At 34.9% G+C, this 16845-nt stretch overlaps 1 protein-coding gene across 2 annotated transcripts in view; it reads right to left on the minus strand.

Annotated features, from left to right (window-relative positions):
• The window catches only part of MANEA (mannosidase endo-alpha), a 43348-nt gene extending 26749 nt beyond the window's left edge, over positions 1–16599 (minus strand). The window contains exons 1-2 of one of the 2 annotated variants that reach the window (XM_037039291.1): positions 16460–16599; positions 7118–7699 (exon numbers count right to left, since the gene is read on the minus strand). In XM_037039291.1, coding sequence (XP_036895186.1) covers positions 7118–7661 — 544 coding nt within the window. In that variant the 5' untranslated portion in view covers positions 7662–7699; positions 16460–16599. Of the gene's footprint in view, positions 1–7117; positions 7700–15896; positions 16281–16459 lie in introns of those variants that run through there. The other variant, XM_037039289.1, reaches the window with a different exon arrangement.
• Positions 16600–16845: the final 246 nt, after the last annotated feature.

Here is a 16845-nt window from a genome sequence, read left to right on the forward strand (position 1 = left end):
AATACTGTGATGCTGATTTCCATCTAGTGCTTTTGAAGCAACAAAGATCAAAACAAAGACTGGGAGATGTGACTTATTTATGTCTGCAGAATCTAGCACAAGGTTGGAACATGGTAAAACTCATTATTTAGTGCTAAACTCAAGAAGAAGTAAGATAATTTTAAAGACAAAGAGTGAATTGTTTTGCTATGTGTATTAGTTTTCTATTGCTGTCATTACAAATTATCACACATTTTGTAGCTTAAAATATTGTGAATTTATTATCTTACATCAATTGTTTGGTAGGGTGGCTTTAACAGGGGTCCCTCTAAGCTAAAAATCAAAGTGTTGAACTTTTCTACATTACTTTCTTGAGGTTCTGAGGGAGACTGTGATTTGAACAGGCTGAGGATCCCACATTCTTTGGCTCATGACCCTCTGGCCCCATTTTCCAATGCAGGAACAAGCCCAGACCTTTTCAGATAGTGTATCACTGACTCTTTCTTTTCCCTCTTCTACTTTCGAAAACTCACTTGCTTAGAGTTGCCCCACCCAAATAACCCAGGATAATCCCATCTCAAAGTCTGGTTTGCAATCTTAAATTGCATCTGCACCCTTAATTTCTTTGGCCATGTAAGAAATCATACTCAGAGATTCTGAGGATTAGAATGTGTATATTTGGGGGACCATTATTCTCAATATTCTACTATGCTTTTAGAAAATTTTATTTTAAAAAAAGGTACCTATTTGTTATCTTCAAAACTGTAAGATATCAATATTAGGGATAGAACATATATGTGATCCTTAAAATATTTAAAATGAATACAATTCTGTCAGTGGTTTCCATTTGCTATCTGATACATTATTATTAGTTAGAGTTAATACTTAATTTTAATTTCATCATTCTTTTCTAGGAAAAAGGCTGTATCATTAGGATTTATATACATAATACCTCTCTCTAATTTTAAAAGCAAAATAATAACCAACCTGTATTCTATAATATAACAGCATAATTATTTCATGCAGTGATTCAATTTAAGAATGAAGACAATTTATATCAAAGGAAAATATGAATGCTAAACAAGTCAATGTGCACTCAACCAACTCCATGAACAAAACTAGTGTTTTATGTTCAGTATTTTCCCATCAAAGTATTCTTCACCTGATAAGTATAATAGGAAGTGACATCAGTAACAGGGAAGCATAAGACATCCCTCCTTTATAACCCCTGTTTAATCAATGAATTAATTGATTAATCTATACACAAACAAATCACCTATTGGGTGAGCACGTTACTCCACGGGACCCGATAAATAAAAACACAAAACTCCCTTCAGAACCAGCAACACCAGCAAAACTGCCTAGACCCCTCACACCACTGTCTGGCGAAAATAGAGTTAAGTGCTGACTGAGGCAGGCACTCACTCATGAGAGGGAACCTACAGAAGTCCAGCCTTCTCAAAAAAAATTAAGACAATAATACATCATCTGCTGAAGGCAGTAAGCAAAAAGTTAAGGATATGTATACTACTTAAAATGTGAAGGTACCAACACATAACTACAAGGAATATGAAAAAATCAAGCATATATTGCATCGCAAAAAGAACACTGTATTCTCCAACAACTGAGATCAAAGGCACGGAATATTGCAACCTGATTAAGAATTCAAAATAGTTGTTACAAAGAAACTCAACAACTAACCAGAAAATTCAGAAAGTTCAATGAAATCAGGAATAAAATATGTAAACAAAATGAGGTCATGACCAAACAGAAGAAAATTATAAACAAGAACCAAAAATTCTGGAGCTGAAAATTCAATAAATTTAATAAAGTATGCAGTAAAGAACAGAAGATAAAAATTTTGAAATAGCAAAAAAAAATTTAGATTTAAAAAGAGTGAACAAAACCCTATGTGAGCTATGTGTATCTATCAAAAAGATAACCATCAGAAAAATTAGAATTCCAAAAGAAGAAGTAAAGGGGGCAGAGAGTTTATTTTCAAAACAATGGCTGATAACTTCCAAAAGCTGAGAAAAGACTTGAACATGTAAGTCTACAAAACAGATCATCCTATGTAAAAAGATTTTCTCCAAAACATATTGAACTGTCACAAATTGATGACAAAGAATTTTAAGACAGCCACAGGAGAAAAAAGAATACAACCTACAAAGGAACCCCCATTAGGCTACTGACAGATTTCTCAGCAGAAACTCTACAAGCCAGGAGATAGCAGAATAACAACACATTCAGAGAGAGGAAAAATGAAAAGGGCCAGCCAAGAACACTTTACCCAGCAAACTTACCCTTCAGATGTGAAGGGGAAGTAAAGGTTTTTCAGCCAAAACAAAATCCGAAGGAGTTCACCACCAGACCTGCCTTGCACAAAATGCTGAAAGGTGTTCATTAAGCTAAAATGAAAGCAGGCTAATCAGGCACATGAAAACTTACTAAAGTATACAATATACTGGTAAAAGTGAAAAATATACAGTCAGACTTAGAAAATTGTAATTCTACATTAGAATGTTGCATTAACTGCTTAAATTAGGATATAAAAGTCAACAGAAAACAGTAAGAAAATTAACTGTGACTACTATAAGTTGTTACTAAACATTCAACAAAAGAGGTAAATTGGATATGAATAATATAAAAGAGAAGAGCAAAAAGGCAGAGCCTTTATATGTGATCAAAGTCAAGTTGCTATAAGCCAAAAATGGACTGCTTTATGCTTTAGCCATATTATGTAAGACATTTTATGTCAGCACGGGCTAACCACAATTAAATTAAAAATCTACAGCAGACTCCAAAAAATCAAAGAGGGAATAAGACGTACCACCATGGAAAAAACAATTTACAAGACAGGCAGAAAGAGAGGGGAAACCAAACCAAACCAAACCAGAAAGCAATTAAGAAGATAATAGTACCAAATCTTTACATATCATTATTACTCTAAATGTAAAAGGACTGGATTCACGAATCAAAAAGCACAGGGTGGCTAGATGTGTAAAACAAGACCCAACCATATTCTGTCAACAATAGATCCACCTCAGCTTTAAGGACATACAAACATTCAAAATGACAGAATATAAAGATAATCCATGAAGGGTAGCTACACTTGTATCAATCAAAGTAGCTGAAAAATACATAAATATATGGAAACTAAACAAATTCCTGAGCAACCCATGGAACAATGGGGAAATCAAAACAGGAATCAAAAAAATATCAAAATGAATAAAAATGGAAACAGAATATACCAAAACCCACAAGATGTACAAAATCGATTCTGAGACTAGTATATAGTGATAAAATGCATATATTAAAAAATAAGAAAGATAGCATGATAACAACCTACTTTTACACCTACAGGAATTAGAGAAGAGGAACAAACAGCCCAAACCTAGCCAAAGGAAGGAATAGTAAAGATCAGGAAAAAAGTAAATGAAATAAAGACCAGGAAAGTAATAGAAAATACTGATGAAACTAAGAGCTGGATTTTCATAAAGATAAATAAAATTCATGAACCTTTAGCCTGACTACTAAGTAAATAAGAGAGAAGACTCAAAATCAGAAATGTGAGAGAAGAATTTAAAACTAACACTACAGAAATAAATAAGATAATAACCTAGAAAAAATAGACAGTTTCCTAGGATCATATAACCTCCCAACACTGAACCAAGGACAGGACATCGAAAGTCTGAACACACCAATAAGATGTAAGAAGACTGAATCATAACCAAAACCTCCAACAACAGAAATCCTCAGGACCAGATGATTTCACAGGTGGAAACACTTTTAAATCCATTCCAGGAAGCAGGCATTACCTTGATCAAGGCCAGATAAGAACAAAGAAAACTACAGACCAATAATCCCGATGAATATAATTGTGAAAATTCTCAACAAGATATTAGCAAATTGATTTCGGAACTTACCAAAAGGATTATACATCATAGTCAAGTGGAGTTTATCCCCGGTATTCATGGATGGTTCAACACATGTAATTCAATAAATGTAATAAACCACATTAATAAAATGAAATATAAAAATCACATCATCTTCAAAAGATACAGAAAAAGCATTTGAAAAATACAACATTCTTTCAGAATAAAACATCCCTCAATAGGCTGGGTACAGAAAGAATATAACCTGAATATTCAAAAGGCAATATATGACAAACCCTCAGCTAACATCACACCCAATGAAGAACAACTGGAAGCTTTTCCTCTAAAATTAGGAATAACACAAGTGTGCATGGTCTGGGAGTCCCACCTAGGACAATGAAGCAAGTCAAAGAAAAATACTCCAAACATGAGAGGAAGAAGTAAATGATCACTATTTGCAGATGATATAATCCTATACACTGAAAATCCCAAAGACTCAGAAAACAGTTGGATCTCATCAGTGAATATAGCAAAGTTGTGGGATATAACGTCAATACACGGAAAGCAGCTGCATTTTTCTACAGAAAATAAAACATGAAAAACTATCCCACTCAGAACAGGATCAAAAACAACAAAATACCTAGGAATAAATTTAATCAAGAAAGCAAAAGATCAATAAAATGAAAACTATATCACTGCTGAAAGAAAAGAAGACAAAAACAAATGGAAAGATATCTGATGTCATGGATTGAAAGTTAATATTGTTAAAATGTCCGTGTCAAAGCCATCTATAAATTCAGCAATCCTTATCAAAATCCAACAGTATTTTTCACAGTATTAAAAAGTAATGTTCAAAATTGCATGAAACCACAAGAGACCCCCCCAATATTCAAAGGTAAAATGAGGAAAAAATAAAATTAAAACTGGAAGCATCATACTTCCCATATTCAAACAATACTGTGAAGCTATAGTAATTAAAACAGTATGGTACTAGCATAAAAATAGGCACAGACCAATGGACTAGAATAGAGAGCCCAGAATTAAATCCAAACATACACATCAGACTAACATCCAATGCGGATAAACACCCAATGGAGAAAGGATAGGCTCTTCAACTGGATAAACACATGCTGGAAAAAAGTACCCCTATCTTAGCTCCCTCACAAAAATCACCTCAAAATGAATCAAAGACTTAAACATAAACCCTGAAACCATAAAACTCCCAAAGAAAACATAGGCATAAAAATCCCTGATACTGGTCTTGGTGATGATTTTTTTTGATACAACACCCAAAGCACAAATAGTAAAAGAAAAATTCAACAACTGGGACTACATCAAAGTTAAAAGCTTCTACACTAAAAAAGCAAAAATTACCAAAATAAAAAAGCATCTACAGTTTAGGAGAAATTATTTGCAAACCATGTAATGAATAAGGGATTAATATGAAAATTTTCTTTAAAGGGGGGAGGGTAGAGGAACTAAAGAGACATTTTTCCAAAGACATGCAATATGTATATATAATACTGTAACACACACAGTTATACCTCTGATCAAAGGGGAAAAAACCCTCATTGTACACAGTTCAGTTCCCATTAAGAAAACTAAATCTTAGCATGAATATCCATTTTTTATGTCAATCAAGAATAGCTTTCATAGCCACAAACAAGTCAACCTTGAAATAAAGAACTGAATGTAATGCAAATTCTTAGTAGAAAATAGAAAAAAGTCATTTGAAAAGTTTTACTCCCAAAAGTAAATTGTAAATAGATATAGATAACATATACATGCATCAGTTAATGTTACCTGAGTTTACCAATCCAATTCTGCCATATTTTATGTCATAGAAAATAGAAACCAGAGCTGTAAGTATACACTAGAAACTTCAATTTGTTTTAAATAGTTGGGAAAAAATATTCCAAAGAAAAACAAGCCATTTTGCAGTTATAATGTAGATTCACAAAATTCTGTATTGTTTTGTTCATGAAAAAGTCTTACATATTTTTATAAACTTATCAGCTTGATAAGTTTGTGCCTTTTGTAGAACTAGAAAAATGTGACAACACCCAATTTCTTCTGAATGGCCCTCGTGGTAGGGACCCTTACAAGGCAAATGGAACCAAAACAGGGAGGTTTTTATAAAAGGTATTTTAATGACCTGAAGAATTTTCAGGCACCCAATAACATTTTTTTCATGTATTTACTAGTGGGGTAATATGACTCTATCTGAGTAGGTATAACTTTAGTGCCAGAAGTTGAGGGGAAGAAATGTTGAAGAAAAGGAGGGGATAGGAATAAAAAATGCCAGCAATTTCTCATCCATTAAATTAAATGTGCATATTGTAAACTTTAGAGCAATCATAAGATAAATAAAATGAATATATGTAATAAGCCAGAAGAAAATATAAAATGGAATAAATATATTCAATAAAAGAGAAAGCTGAGAGAGGGGGGAAAGGAACAGAACTGAGGGGATAAATAGAAAACAAAGCGCAAAATGAAAACACATTTGAAATCAACCAGCCCTAAATATAAACAAGCATGGTTTTAAAAAAAAAAATCACAAAAACAGGAGCAAATTATTTCTGTATGCCTAAAATTTTAAACAGCTCAAGTGTCCACCAAGATGAATGCAGAAAAAAATTGTTAGAATTATTACAACATAATACTATTCAACAATAATGAAGAATGAATTAATGATATCGTTAACATGTATAAATTTCAAAATAGCAGGTTTGGCAAAAGACCACATACACACACACACACACACATACAAATGCTGAATAATTCAATTTTTATGCAGTAACAGAATATTTATAACTTCTCTACAGTGACAGAAATGAGATTCAGTCTCCTGGAGTAAAGAGTAGGGCTGAATAAGGGAAGCATGACAAAACTTGGTGGGCCATAGAGTATTTTACTTCACGACTGGGTGGTATTTCATCAAATATGTATTTTTGAAAAACTTCATTGAGCTGTACACTTAAAATGGGAGAATTTACTGTCTCTTAGGTAAATCAAGATTTAATAAGATTCAAAAAAGTAATAAATTAGAAATCAATAAAACAATATATCCAGAAGTCCCACAAAATTTTAAAATTAAACATGCTTTAAAGTAGTGTTAAAAGGTGATTTCCTGTATGTTTAAGAACATATATACAGTTTAATTTGGAGTTTATGTTTACATTTATAATTAATGTGAATATTAAAATTATATATTTCACATGCACAACCCTCCCCCAAACACACATACACAAAATAATTACCAATTGAAGCCGAGTATATTTGCTTCATGTGAGTCTCGATGACAGCAGGATCCCGAGAGCTGTAAGTCCCTAACTCTGGGTAAAAGCTGGAGCCAATGTCATCTGGGGGACTGTGTTTCCCTTGTGGATTATTCTTGTTTATTCTAGGATCCCAGTGCTTCAGAACTGAATGGTTCCAGTGTATGTATTTACCATCAAATTGTGGATTCCCATACCAACTGTAATAAAATACATGTAAATAATAATTCAGAGGTGGCAGTTCTTCCCCGGAAGGTTCAGAGGCTTTGGAAGGTTTCACAGTGATTTCAGCTTTTTTTAAATTCTTGATATTTGTTTCACTGTTGATTTTGTCACTCATTTGGGAATCAAAATTTTTCCCCAAGCTAGGAGGTCGTTGATGAACTTCTGGAAGAAGGTCAAGTCCAAAAGGAACTCCAAAAGAAGCTTTATTTGGTCTCAGCATTTTTAAACCCATCATCACAGAAAAAATAAATAGAATAAAAAGTGACAAAATGATGCAAGTCCTTCTTCGAAACTTTGCCATGATGACATACTTTAAACTCCAAAATGGTAAATGTTTAGCTGTAATTTATTGAAAAACAGTAATTAGTACATGGTATTAATGATATTTTCCAATGTATTCAAAAATGAATACTCAAGTTCATAAAGTTCATTACACTGAAAAAATTTTACAGTGTACTAGTATATTGATTATATCAAATATTGACATCTACAAAAGAATCTATATATGGCTAGACTAAATAGAAGTATTTATCTGGAAATACAACAATTACTTTTTGTCAGATAAACATTTTGGAAACTTTATTTAACAAAACAAATATATTTTTCATTACTTGGAGAAATTTTGTGTACCCTGAATATTAAAAAAAACTTTCTATGTATAGGTACTAAAATTTTCTAAATATAAAGTTAAAGGTTCATAGTTTTAGAAAGAAAATACTTATGACATTTTCAAAAACTGATTTTTAACTAAAATAATTATTTCACAGGAAGAAATTAATCACACATTTTAAATGACATTTTTAAATGGAATAAAATGAGACAAAAATTTTTGAATGATCACCATGTAGAAATTCCTAATTTTAAAAATATTGCTTTAGAAGTATGAAAGTTACATTGAATGGATGTTATAAAATTAACTTACAACTTCTAAGGTTTCACATGTATTTTTGTTTTATACATGTTTTATACACTGTAAAATTTTTGTTTTATTAAGGATGTGTATATACATGTATGTATAGGCAGGTGTACGCAAGGGGAGACTCCCAAAAAACCCAAATTATCTTCTGGAGGGTGGGCCTCTTTAGTAACACAGGCTTCCCCCACTAGGTGAGTGTTCTAGGAACCCATCTGTATCATTGTTGGTGTTGTGAGAGGCTGTGTTCAGCCTCAGTTGTTGCTGTTTTTTTTGGGGGGAGACTCTTTCAATGAGTTTAACCATGTCACGCTGGGTGACTTAGGAGAACACTGGCCACAGTGCACTGCGTTCACCAGTTTCTGACCAAAAACAGCATGACCTCATTCCCCATCCCCCTTATCCACGTGGTCTCACCCCAAATGACTTCTTTTTTGTTTTCCTGGAGAAAAAAAGTCCTCAAAGAGGAACATTTTGCTGATGGGGAAGGGGTGAAACAAAAAACAGCAGAAGCACTAAAAAGCATCAAAATCCATGAGTTCAAAAAGTGTTTTGAGCAGTGGAAAAGTCTTAATAGATGTACTCCAGTGGGTTTTGTGGGTACCCCCCCAGACATACATTGTCATGCAGGTGTACACATAAATAAAATATTTGAGTCTTCTCATGTACAGATTTTTATCCAAAAGGTACCTGGTGAGAAGTTCACACCAACTGTATTTATAAAATAGGATTTTCTACTATACATCATGCTGGTGTTATTCTAAAGTATTAAGTTAAAATAAGCATGATAGAAAAGACAGATGAGTAAAATTTAATCTGTAGAACAAGATTTCTGTCACACACAACAACTTTTCTACAAACTGATGCCTCTACTATGTGTATATGCAAGAAATACTAAGATGAGCAAGCATTATTTCTTTCTGGGCTAAAATTCGACAGAAATGTTCAAAAATACAATTGCCAGCTTTTAAAAGCCCATCTCTACCCTTCATGCCCTCTGATAATCATTAGCCCTACCCCTTCTCCTTACTTAAGGGAAACCACCTGACTTTTCTGTTAACCATTCCCTCACCTTTTTAAATAGTTATTCCAAAACATAAGCATCCTAACCAATAATATTGTTTTGCCCAGTTTCAAAATTTTAGTTAAGTAGATACAGTATATCCATATACTATATATATTTATACATAGATATGAATATAATATGCATGTTAATCTTATACACCTTACATGTATTTACATGTACTATAAATCTGTACAGTTATATAGAACTCAAAGTACATGACACATAGAAAACAACACTGATTACTAAACCTTCTCTGACACTGTACCGGGTGCCCCACCTCTCCCCCTCCACCCACTACATCACATCAGTTCCTTCTCTCTTATAAGAAGTCATGGAAATGGACTTTTACCAAAGAAATAGGTAGGTGAGTCTGGATTTTGTTTCATAATTTATATTAATTCACTAATTGGATAAAAATGCTTTCATGTCAAATAATTTCCTTCCTAAACTTTGAAAATAAGGTATCAAAGCAATACTTTCTGTTGTTCCTAATAGTCTAATTTAGGGACCCCCCCATCAAATTTTTATTATATTTTAATACTGTTATTACATGAATACACTGTGACCATACCAAGCTGAACTCATTAAAGTATGTCATGAAATAAATCAATAATAAACAATTTAAGCTAAAACAAAAGGAGAGATAGTTGACTTTAAGATAAGAGTAGATTCCTTATTGTTCTTCCAGGAACAATCAAAAATTTATTTCATTTGGTTATCAAAAAAATCCTCTAGAAAACAAAAAGATGTCTAACTCATTCTCAACTGAGCAAATACATTATGTAAAAAAAGTAGTATACAAAGGTGATTAATAAAACACAACTTTTATGTTCAAGGTACTTAGAGTCCATGAGGAAAGGCAAGACATGAAGATGACTCAAAAGAACAGTGTCCAGAGAGAAGTGGAGGCACATAAAGAAATGAAATGTCATATGAACTAAGGAGTTAAAGAAAACTCTTCAAGAAAAATAGTAAAATCATGAATATAATATGAATATAATATGCATTGGCTAGTGGAAAAGATAGGAAACAGAGAATAGAGTCAGAGAATGTTCCAAATACTGGACATGAAACAATAAAGCACATTTTGGCTGCAGCACAGAGACCAAGATGGTGAGGTGGGAGCAAAGCTGCAGTGGCGCGTTGGAACCACACGGTACCTAAGGGAGAGGACAGTGCTTATTTGGGTAAACAAAATACTGGCATAATTAGTTTAGATTAGAAGGATGAAGCACCTATTTAAAAAAGACAGTCAAGTCACTAAACTTTATCATTTTCTGAATCTAACAATCTCCTATTTACTGATGACTTTAGCAGCTCTCTGCCTGCCTTCCTACCCAACGTCTATTACTGTCTTTAGTGACTCCCAACACAGATGATCCACCCAGTAGTTTACCTCCCAGGCCTGGACTGCCTCACTCCTAAAGATCTGTTCTTCCACCCCATTTCACACACTCAAGTGTCATTTTCATTTACATTGACAAAATCTCTTATTTCATTTTTCCCCCTATCTAAATATGACCTCTATGCTTAGATCCACTCTAACTAGTATTCTCATTCTGGCAATTCCTCAGCCTATTTGAAATGTCCAACTCACTGACTGCCACTGCTTTGCTATTTCTCTTTTTCTTCATGTTTTGTCTCTGGTGACGCCACTTATATCCCATGGTCCAGCACTGCAATCACTCACTTGCAAATACCCCTGACTCCCTTTACTTTTCTCCTTTCTTAATACTTAAATGGGAAAACCTCAAAAAAAATGTCTATCTCCATCTTGATCTAGAATCACTGAAAGATACTGGAGAAAAACACACAACCATGTTGACTTTTTATTTTTAATTCATAACTGTAAGTTTCAAACCAACACTCCAGACTACTTAACAATCCTATTACTATACCCCAGTATTTCCACTTTGCTAAAAAGATTTCATTTCTTCTCACTTTTCATCAAACCTGCTACTACACCAGCAACTTCTTTTATTGTCTTCAAATAGCCATGCCTTATAATTCATAGCCAAAACAGAAACAATCATAAAGAAACTCTTTTGTCTTCCCATTAACAAACTCGCTAACCTACTGACATCCACTTTTTAACTGTGAGCAAATTTTCAATTTAAATTTGTTTCACTGCTTTGCTTTTCTTCTACAAAGTCCTACTACTTTCATTAAATTTTTGCAGAACTTTAATAACTGTACTTTTTTCACCTCTGCATTTTATTTTGATTTCTAAGTTTCTCTTTACCCTGTATTTTTCATAAGAAATTAACTCTTGAGTTCTTCTAGTTTTCATGTATAAAAAATTATGAAGCAATTTTTCTGTCAATTACAATTATTTTCTGATTAATATTACCTCATTTCTGAGTTTTCATATTTATAATTTACTTATTTATTCATACCTCATTATTTTTACTTCAACTTAAATATTAGGTTAAATATTATTAAATATCTGTTATTAAATATTAATATTATTAAATATAACATCAAATATTATACTTGTCAACTATGTGATCACAGCTCTGGCATGTATTCAGTGTTTACATGCATGTTAACTTTTTTCCTGTAATTACTTTGCATGAGATTTGACTGTGATTGTTTTTTGTTGCCAAAGATAGCAGGTCCTCCAATAACTTTGTTTTTGCTAAATGTCATTTTGTTATAATGCTGATGAGCTGCAGGAATTTAAGTCTTGTTTATATAAATTAGTCTATGTGTGTAAAATGCGTTTTGTTATAAGTTGCTCTGCTTCAGGTCACAAAACCTATTGAGAATGTAAGTGAGGACTTGCAGTGTATGTGAAAGAAGGTGTAAAAGGTCCTGCTATAATCAACTGGTAAGTACTGACTGGGTTTAAAAATAAATAAAAAGTAAAGAAATACAGAAAACATTCTGAAACTTGTTATATACACTTCTCGGATCTACAGGTGAACATAAAACACACCAAAAAATCCATTTATGGAAGTTGACATCTTTTTCCTTCTTGCCTATCAATGTAATTTCTAAAACTTGTCCCCCCCCACCTTTTTTTTTTTTTAACATTACTGAATTCACTTAACCTAAAAAAAAAAAGTCACATCGTTATAGCTGATCCACTGGTTCTTTCCCAACCTCCATGTCTCAAACAACAGTAAGTCCTCTCAAGCATAAGGCAGCAAGCAGGTTGTTTTGATTAAAAGTACGGGCTCTGCAGTTCAAGTGCCCGAGTTCAAATTACAGCTGTGCTCTTTTTTTTTTTTTTTTTTAGCTATTTCACCTGGACAGGTGTCCTGACCTTCCCCTGCTTTTTTTTTACTCATCTGTCAATGAGTTATTACCTCCTTCACAGGATTTTTGTGAGGATAAAATAAGTTAATATTATAAAACTCTTAAGACTCATTCTGGCTTAGTGTGAACACTGAATAAATATGAGCAAACATTTATAATGACAATGAGTACTATCAAAGGTGGGTGTCTGGCAAAAAACTGACATCCCAAACATGGTTTATTCTTTCTAAATGCCTATTCTCTACATGACTAACTTTTAAAATACTACTGTTGATCATTTAAGACAAAGCTGAAAAGTTGCCTCTTCTCCTTGATACCTCTAATGGTTCCAAAAATCACTCACTTTCTCATATACTCTATATAGCATTACCTACTTTTTCAATAGGCATCCCATTCTTTTATATGGCACCGTGCTATTTATTTACATGTACTATATCCCCCACTACATTGTCCCTTAAGGTCCAGAAATGGAGCCCTTACCTTTACAGTCTAGTAGAGCCCAATATATCTTATACATAGTCAGTGACCATTAAGTGTTCAGCTTAAACAATTTAATTTCTGTCCCTTTTGTTTTGACATTAGTAGATGCAGTGTCAGGCACAAATAATGCTCCCTTTTATTACAAAATGATAAACATGTAATTCTGTAACATAACAATATCCCATTCAAGCACACTATGTGACATTTTAGGTGAAGTATTCAAATTAAAACTATAAATTATTACACCCGTATTATTACCCTAGCAACCACACTCAAGTAGACATTACTTCTGCCAGACCCCATATTTGGGCAGTATCTGTACAGACAGATTCTACTGACTATACATATACTTAACATGTTTATAGTGTATAATAAACTTATTATATAGGAAGATTTATAGACATATAGATCCAACAATTTAAAAAACCTATTTTAATAAAAATTTTCATGTCCACCACAGCAAAACCACAGTGACCCTAAATGTCTAATAGGTATCATGATTTCACATGACAGGAGTAGAGGAGCTACTGGGTTTGCCAAGAAGTCTGTTTAGATTTTTTTCCATGAAATAAGAGAGACATTTTTCATTTTCACCTGTAACTTTATTCATTTGGATATTTTGAGTATGCTGGCTGTCTCCCACTATTGGCTTCTGGTGGGTAGGGGCCAGGGGAGCTGCTAAACATCTTCCAATGCGTAAGACAGCCCCACAGCAAAGGATTATTTGGCCACATGTCAACAGTACCAAGACACTTCACAAACCCCTTTTAACATGTTCTATCAGTCACAGCACCTTCTCCATGCACAGTGCAAATCATTTTTTGTTTCAGTTGCATTTTTACCTTTCTTGAAATAATAAAGCATAATATACCAAAATGTGTATTTTCTCCCATCGTCACTATTAAAATGGCTGCACAAAAATTTAGCAATTTTGGTAAGTTTTTTTAAGTGCCTGTTGATACTAAAGCTGTCATGCTACAACCTAATAAAATTGTTTCAAATGACACTGAAGACAATTAAGCACTACTAGAGCCACCTTACAGAAAAAACTACACAAACTTTTTGGCCAACCCAGTACTTATTTGCCTCAACAAAAGAAAGAAGTTTCAAAAATGACTTGAGAGAAGAAAAAAAAGCAAGTTAATTGTAGATGTATAGCTTCTCATAGCAGGAACTTACTCCAGGTATCAGCTACTGAAAACTGTTATTTTCAAAATGCAGTTTACATTGCCTAATAGGTTCTTTTGAAGTTTTATGATTTCTACTTGTGTTTGTGCTTTTAATCTTTGAAATGCTAGTGTTTGATATGCAGGTCCAATGAGTTCCAAGAGACACAAAAGCAGTATGATATCAACTATTATTTCAAAAAGTATGTGACTGAGCAAAAAGGAAAAAGGGCTCATGGACATGGACAACCATGTAGTGATTGCAAGGGGGGGTGGTATAAAGGGACTAAATAGTAATTTAAAAATACAATAAAGAAATTATTAAATAAATTTAAAAATATTTGCTGTTGCCCTGGCTGGCATAGCTCAGTGGATTGAGCGCAGGCCTGTGAACCAAAGGATCGCGGTTCAATTCCCAGTCAGGGCACATGCCTGGGTTGCAGGCCAGTTCCCAGTGGGGGACCCACGAGAGGCAACCATACATTGATATTTCTCTCCCTCTCTCCTTCCCTTCCCCTCTAAAGATAAATAAATAAATAAAACAAAATTTTAAAAAAATAAAATATTTGCTGTTATTCTATTACTGAGAAAAGCCAAAAGGACTTCACTTTTTAATTATTCATTATTAAATTATACAGACATCTAGTGCGTTTTTTTTAGTATTGTTTTCTTCTAATTTTATTTTCCAAGAAGCCATTGTAGATAAACTAACACTAGAAGACACATCTGGAACTTTCAAAATCAGTTTCTGTAGCAAGGCTTCCTGCCCAGGTCAGTTTTAAGTAAACACTTCTACCTTTTGGTTAACAAAAGTTTTCATCCTTCCATTTTAATCTTCACAACCTATGAAGCAGAAATTCTTTTTAATGCCACTTTACAGATAATGGAACTAAGGTACAGAGCAACTGATAACTTTATCCAAATAGCTAGCAATCCGTAAATAACCTGAGGTTAAACAACTAGCAAGAAGCAAGGCACAACTGGCTCTGGAACTAAAAGCTTTTGCTCTCATTCCATTCCACCTTTCAACAACACATCACAGGGATCAAGTTAACAGAATAGAACACTGCAATTTTTGTGACACAGATGAAAACTAGTGACACGTGGTCCTAATTTCATTGGAATATGGTCCTTCAGTGGTAGGTGATGGACTAGTAAACAGTGACTATACGTAACCTACTCACAAACTGTAGACCAAATTTATCTCAAAATAGCTTTCTGATCATATACTTAATATTCATCACATGAGTAATGTTTTATGGGGAACCCTGAAAGTCTCATGATTCACTGCACTCCACTACTTTTTCAGGGTTTACATATAGTTTAATATGGAGTAATACATAATCATGAAAATGATTTGCAATGTATTAACAATCTTTAAACTTTATTTTGTTATTTTTCTTTCAGACTATTGTCTAAATACAACCCATTTCAGGCCCATTTGTCTTAAGTTCATATAACATTGTCCTCCCTTTATTTAAGCACTTCTACATTTTCCCTTAACAGCTATCTGTAGGGTCTTGCAATAATGAAACCAAAACAATCCTAACTGCTTGAACTTCAATTTGCTCCTCCAGAAAATGGACAGACACTAGTCCAGCATAGTTGCATCTTGAGACTTAGCAAAAGATAAGCCCATGATGACAATACCAAACATGTTAACAGGTGAATGGAAACACCATCTCGGTGGGGCCTCGCCATCCTTGCTCTTCTCTGCCGACCCCTAAAGGCACCGGGAGAAAGGCGACCACGACCTTCCCGCTGCACCCTAAGCCGGGCAGGCCTAGGACCTTCCACTCTCCCCACAGGCTCAAGACCAGGCTGCAGGTGTGAGGATAAAGGAACTAGGTGTTGAAAGGCTTCAGTCACGGCCAGAATTTGTTTGCTGGGGGTAGGTGGGGAAAACCGAGGCGAGGGAAGGAGGTTCCGTTCCAAAGTGGCGGTTGGAATAAAGTAAGGTGGAAGGCAATAAAACTAGCCCTGACAAAAATACGGGGTAAGAGTGTGGAGACCGAGTGGCCCAAAGCACGGAGGACCGCATCTCGCCACCTCTGAGGGCTGGCCGGGGAGCGCAGGGTCAAAGGCCGTGGGCGGGGAGCGGGGAGCAGAGAGCAGATTGGCTGGCAGACCAGCGCGCTAGCTCCGGCAGAGGGCCCTTCGCCGGCTTCAGCCGCGTCTGCCCCCACCCCCGCCAACTACCCCGGGTAACTCACCAATGCGTGGGAATCCGGCCACCAGCAAACACTCTTCTGCTAAGGCTCACCTACAGAACGGGGATAGAGAAAAAGGACCCATGGCCTCCCTGCAGCGAGCACAGCTAGCCCCTCCTCCTAAAAGCCTCTCGCACTGCATTCCGGCCGGGGGGGTGGGGCTTACTAGTGGGCGGGGCTCTGGTTCCCTGGCTGAAAGCCAGGGTCCTCGGGGAGGGTGGGGGCTGGGGGAGTGGTTGAGGGACTGAAGACCTTTTCTTTGCTTCCTGAACTAGTGGGCAAAAGGGGCGGAGTACAGTTAGGCTGGCGTTCCATCCTCTTCAGTGGTAGGTGATGACTTGCGGTTCTTAGAAACTGGTCCGCTAAAGTTCCACTGGGAAGTTCTCGCT

This window comes from Sturnira hondurensis, unplaced genomic scaffold, assembly GCF_014824575.4.
Source record: "Sturnira hondurensis isolate 20B ecotype Veracruz unplaced genomic scaffold, ASM1482457v3 Scaffold0025370, whole genome shotgun sequence".
Taxonomy (NCBI): domain Eukaryota; kingdom Metazoa; phylum Chordata; class Mammalia; order Chiroptera; family Phyllostomidae; genus Sturnira; species Sturnira hondurensis.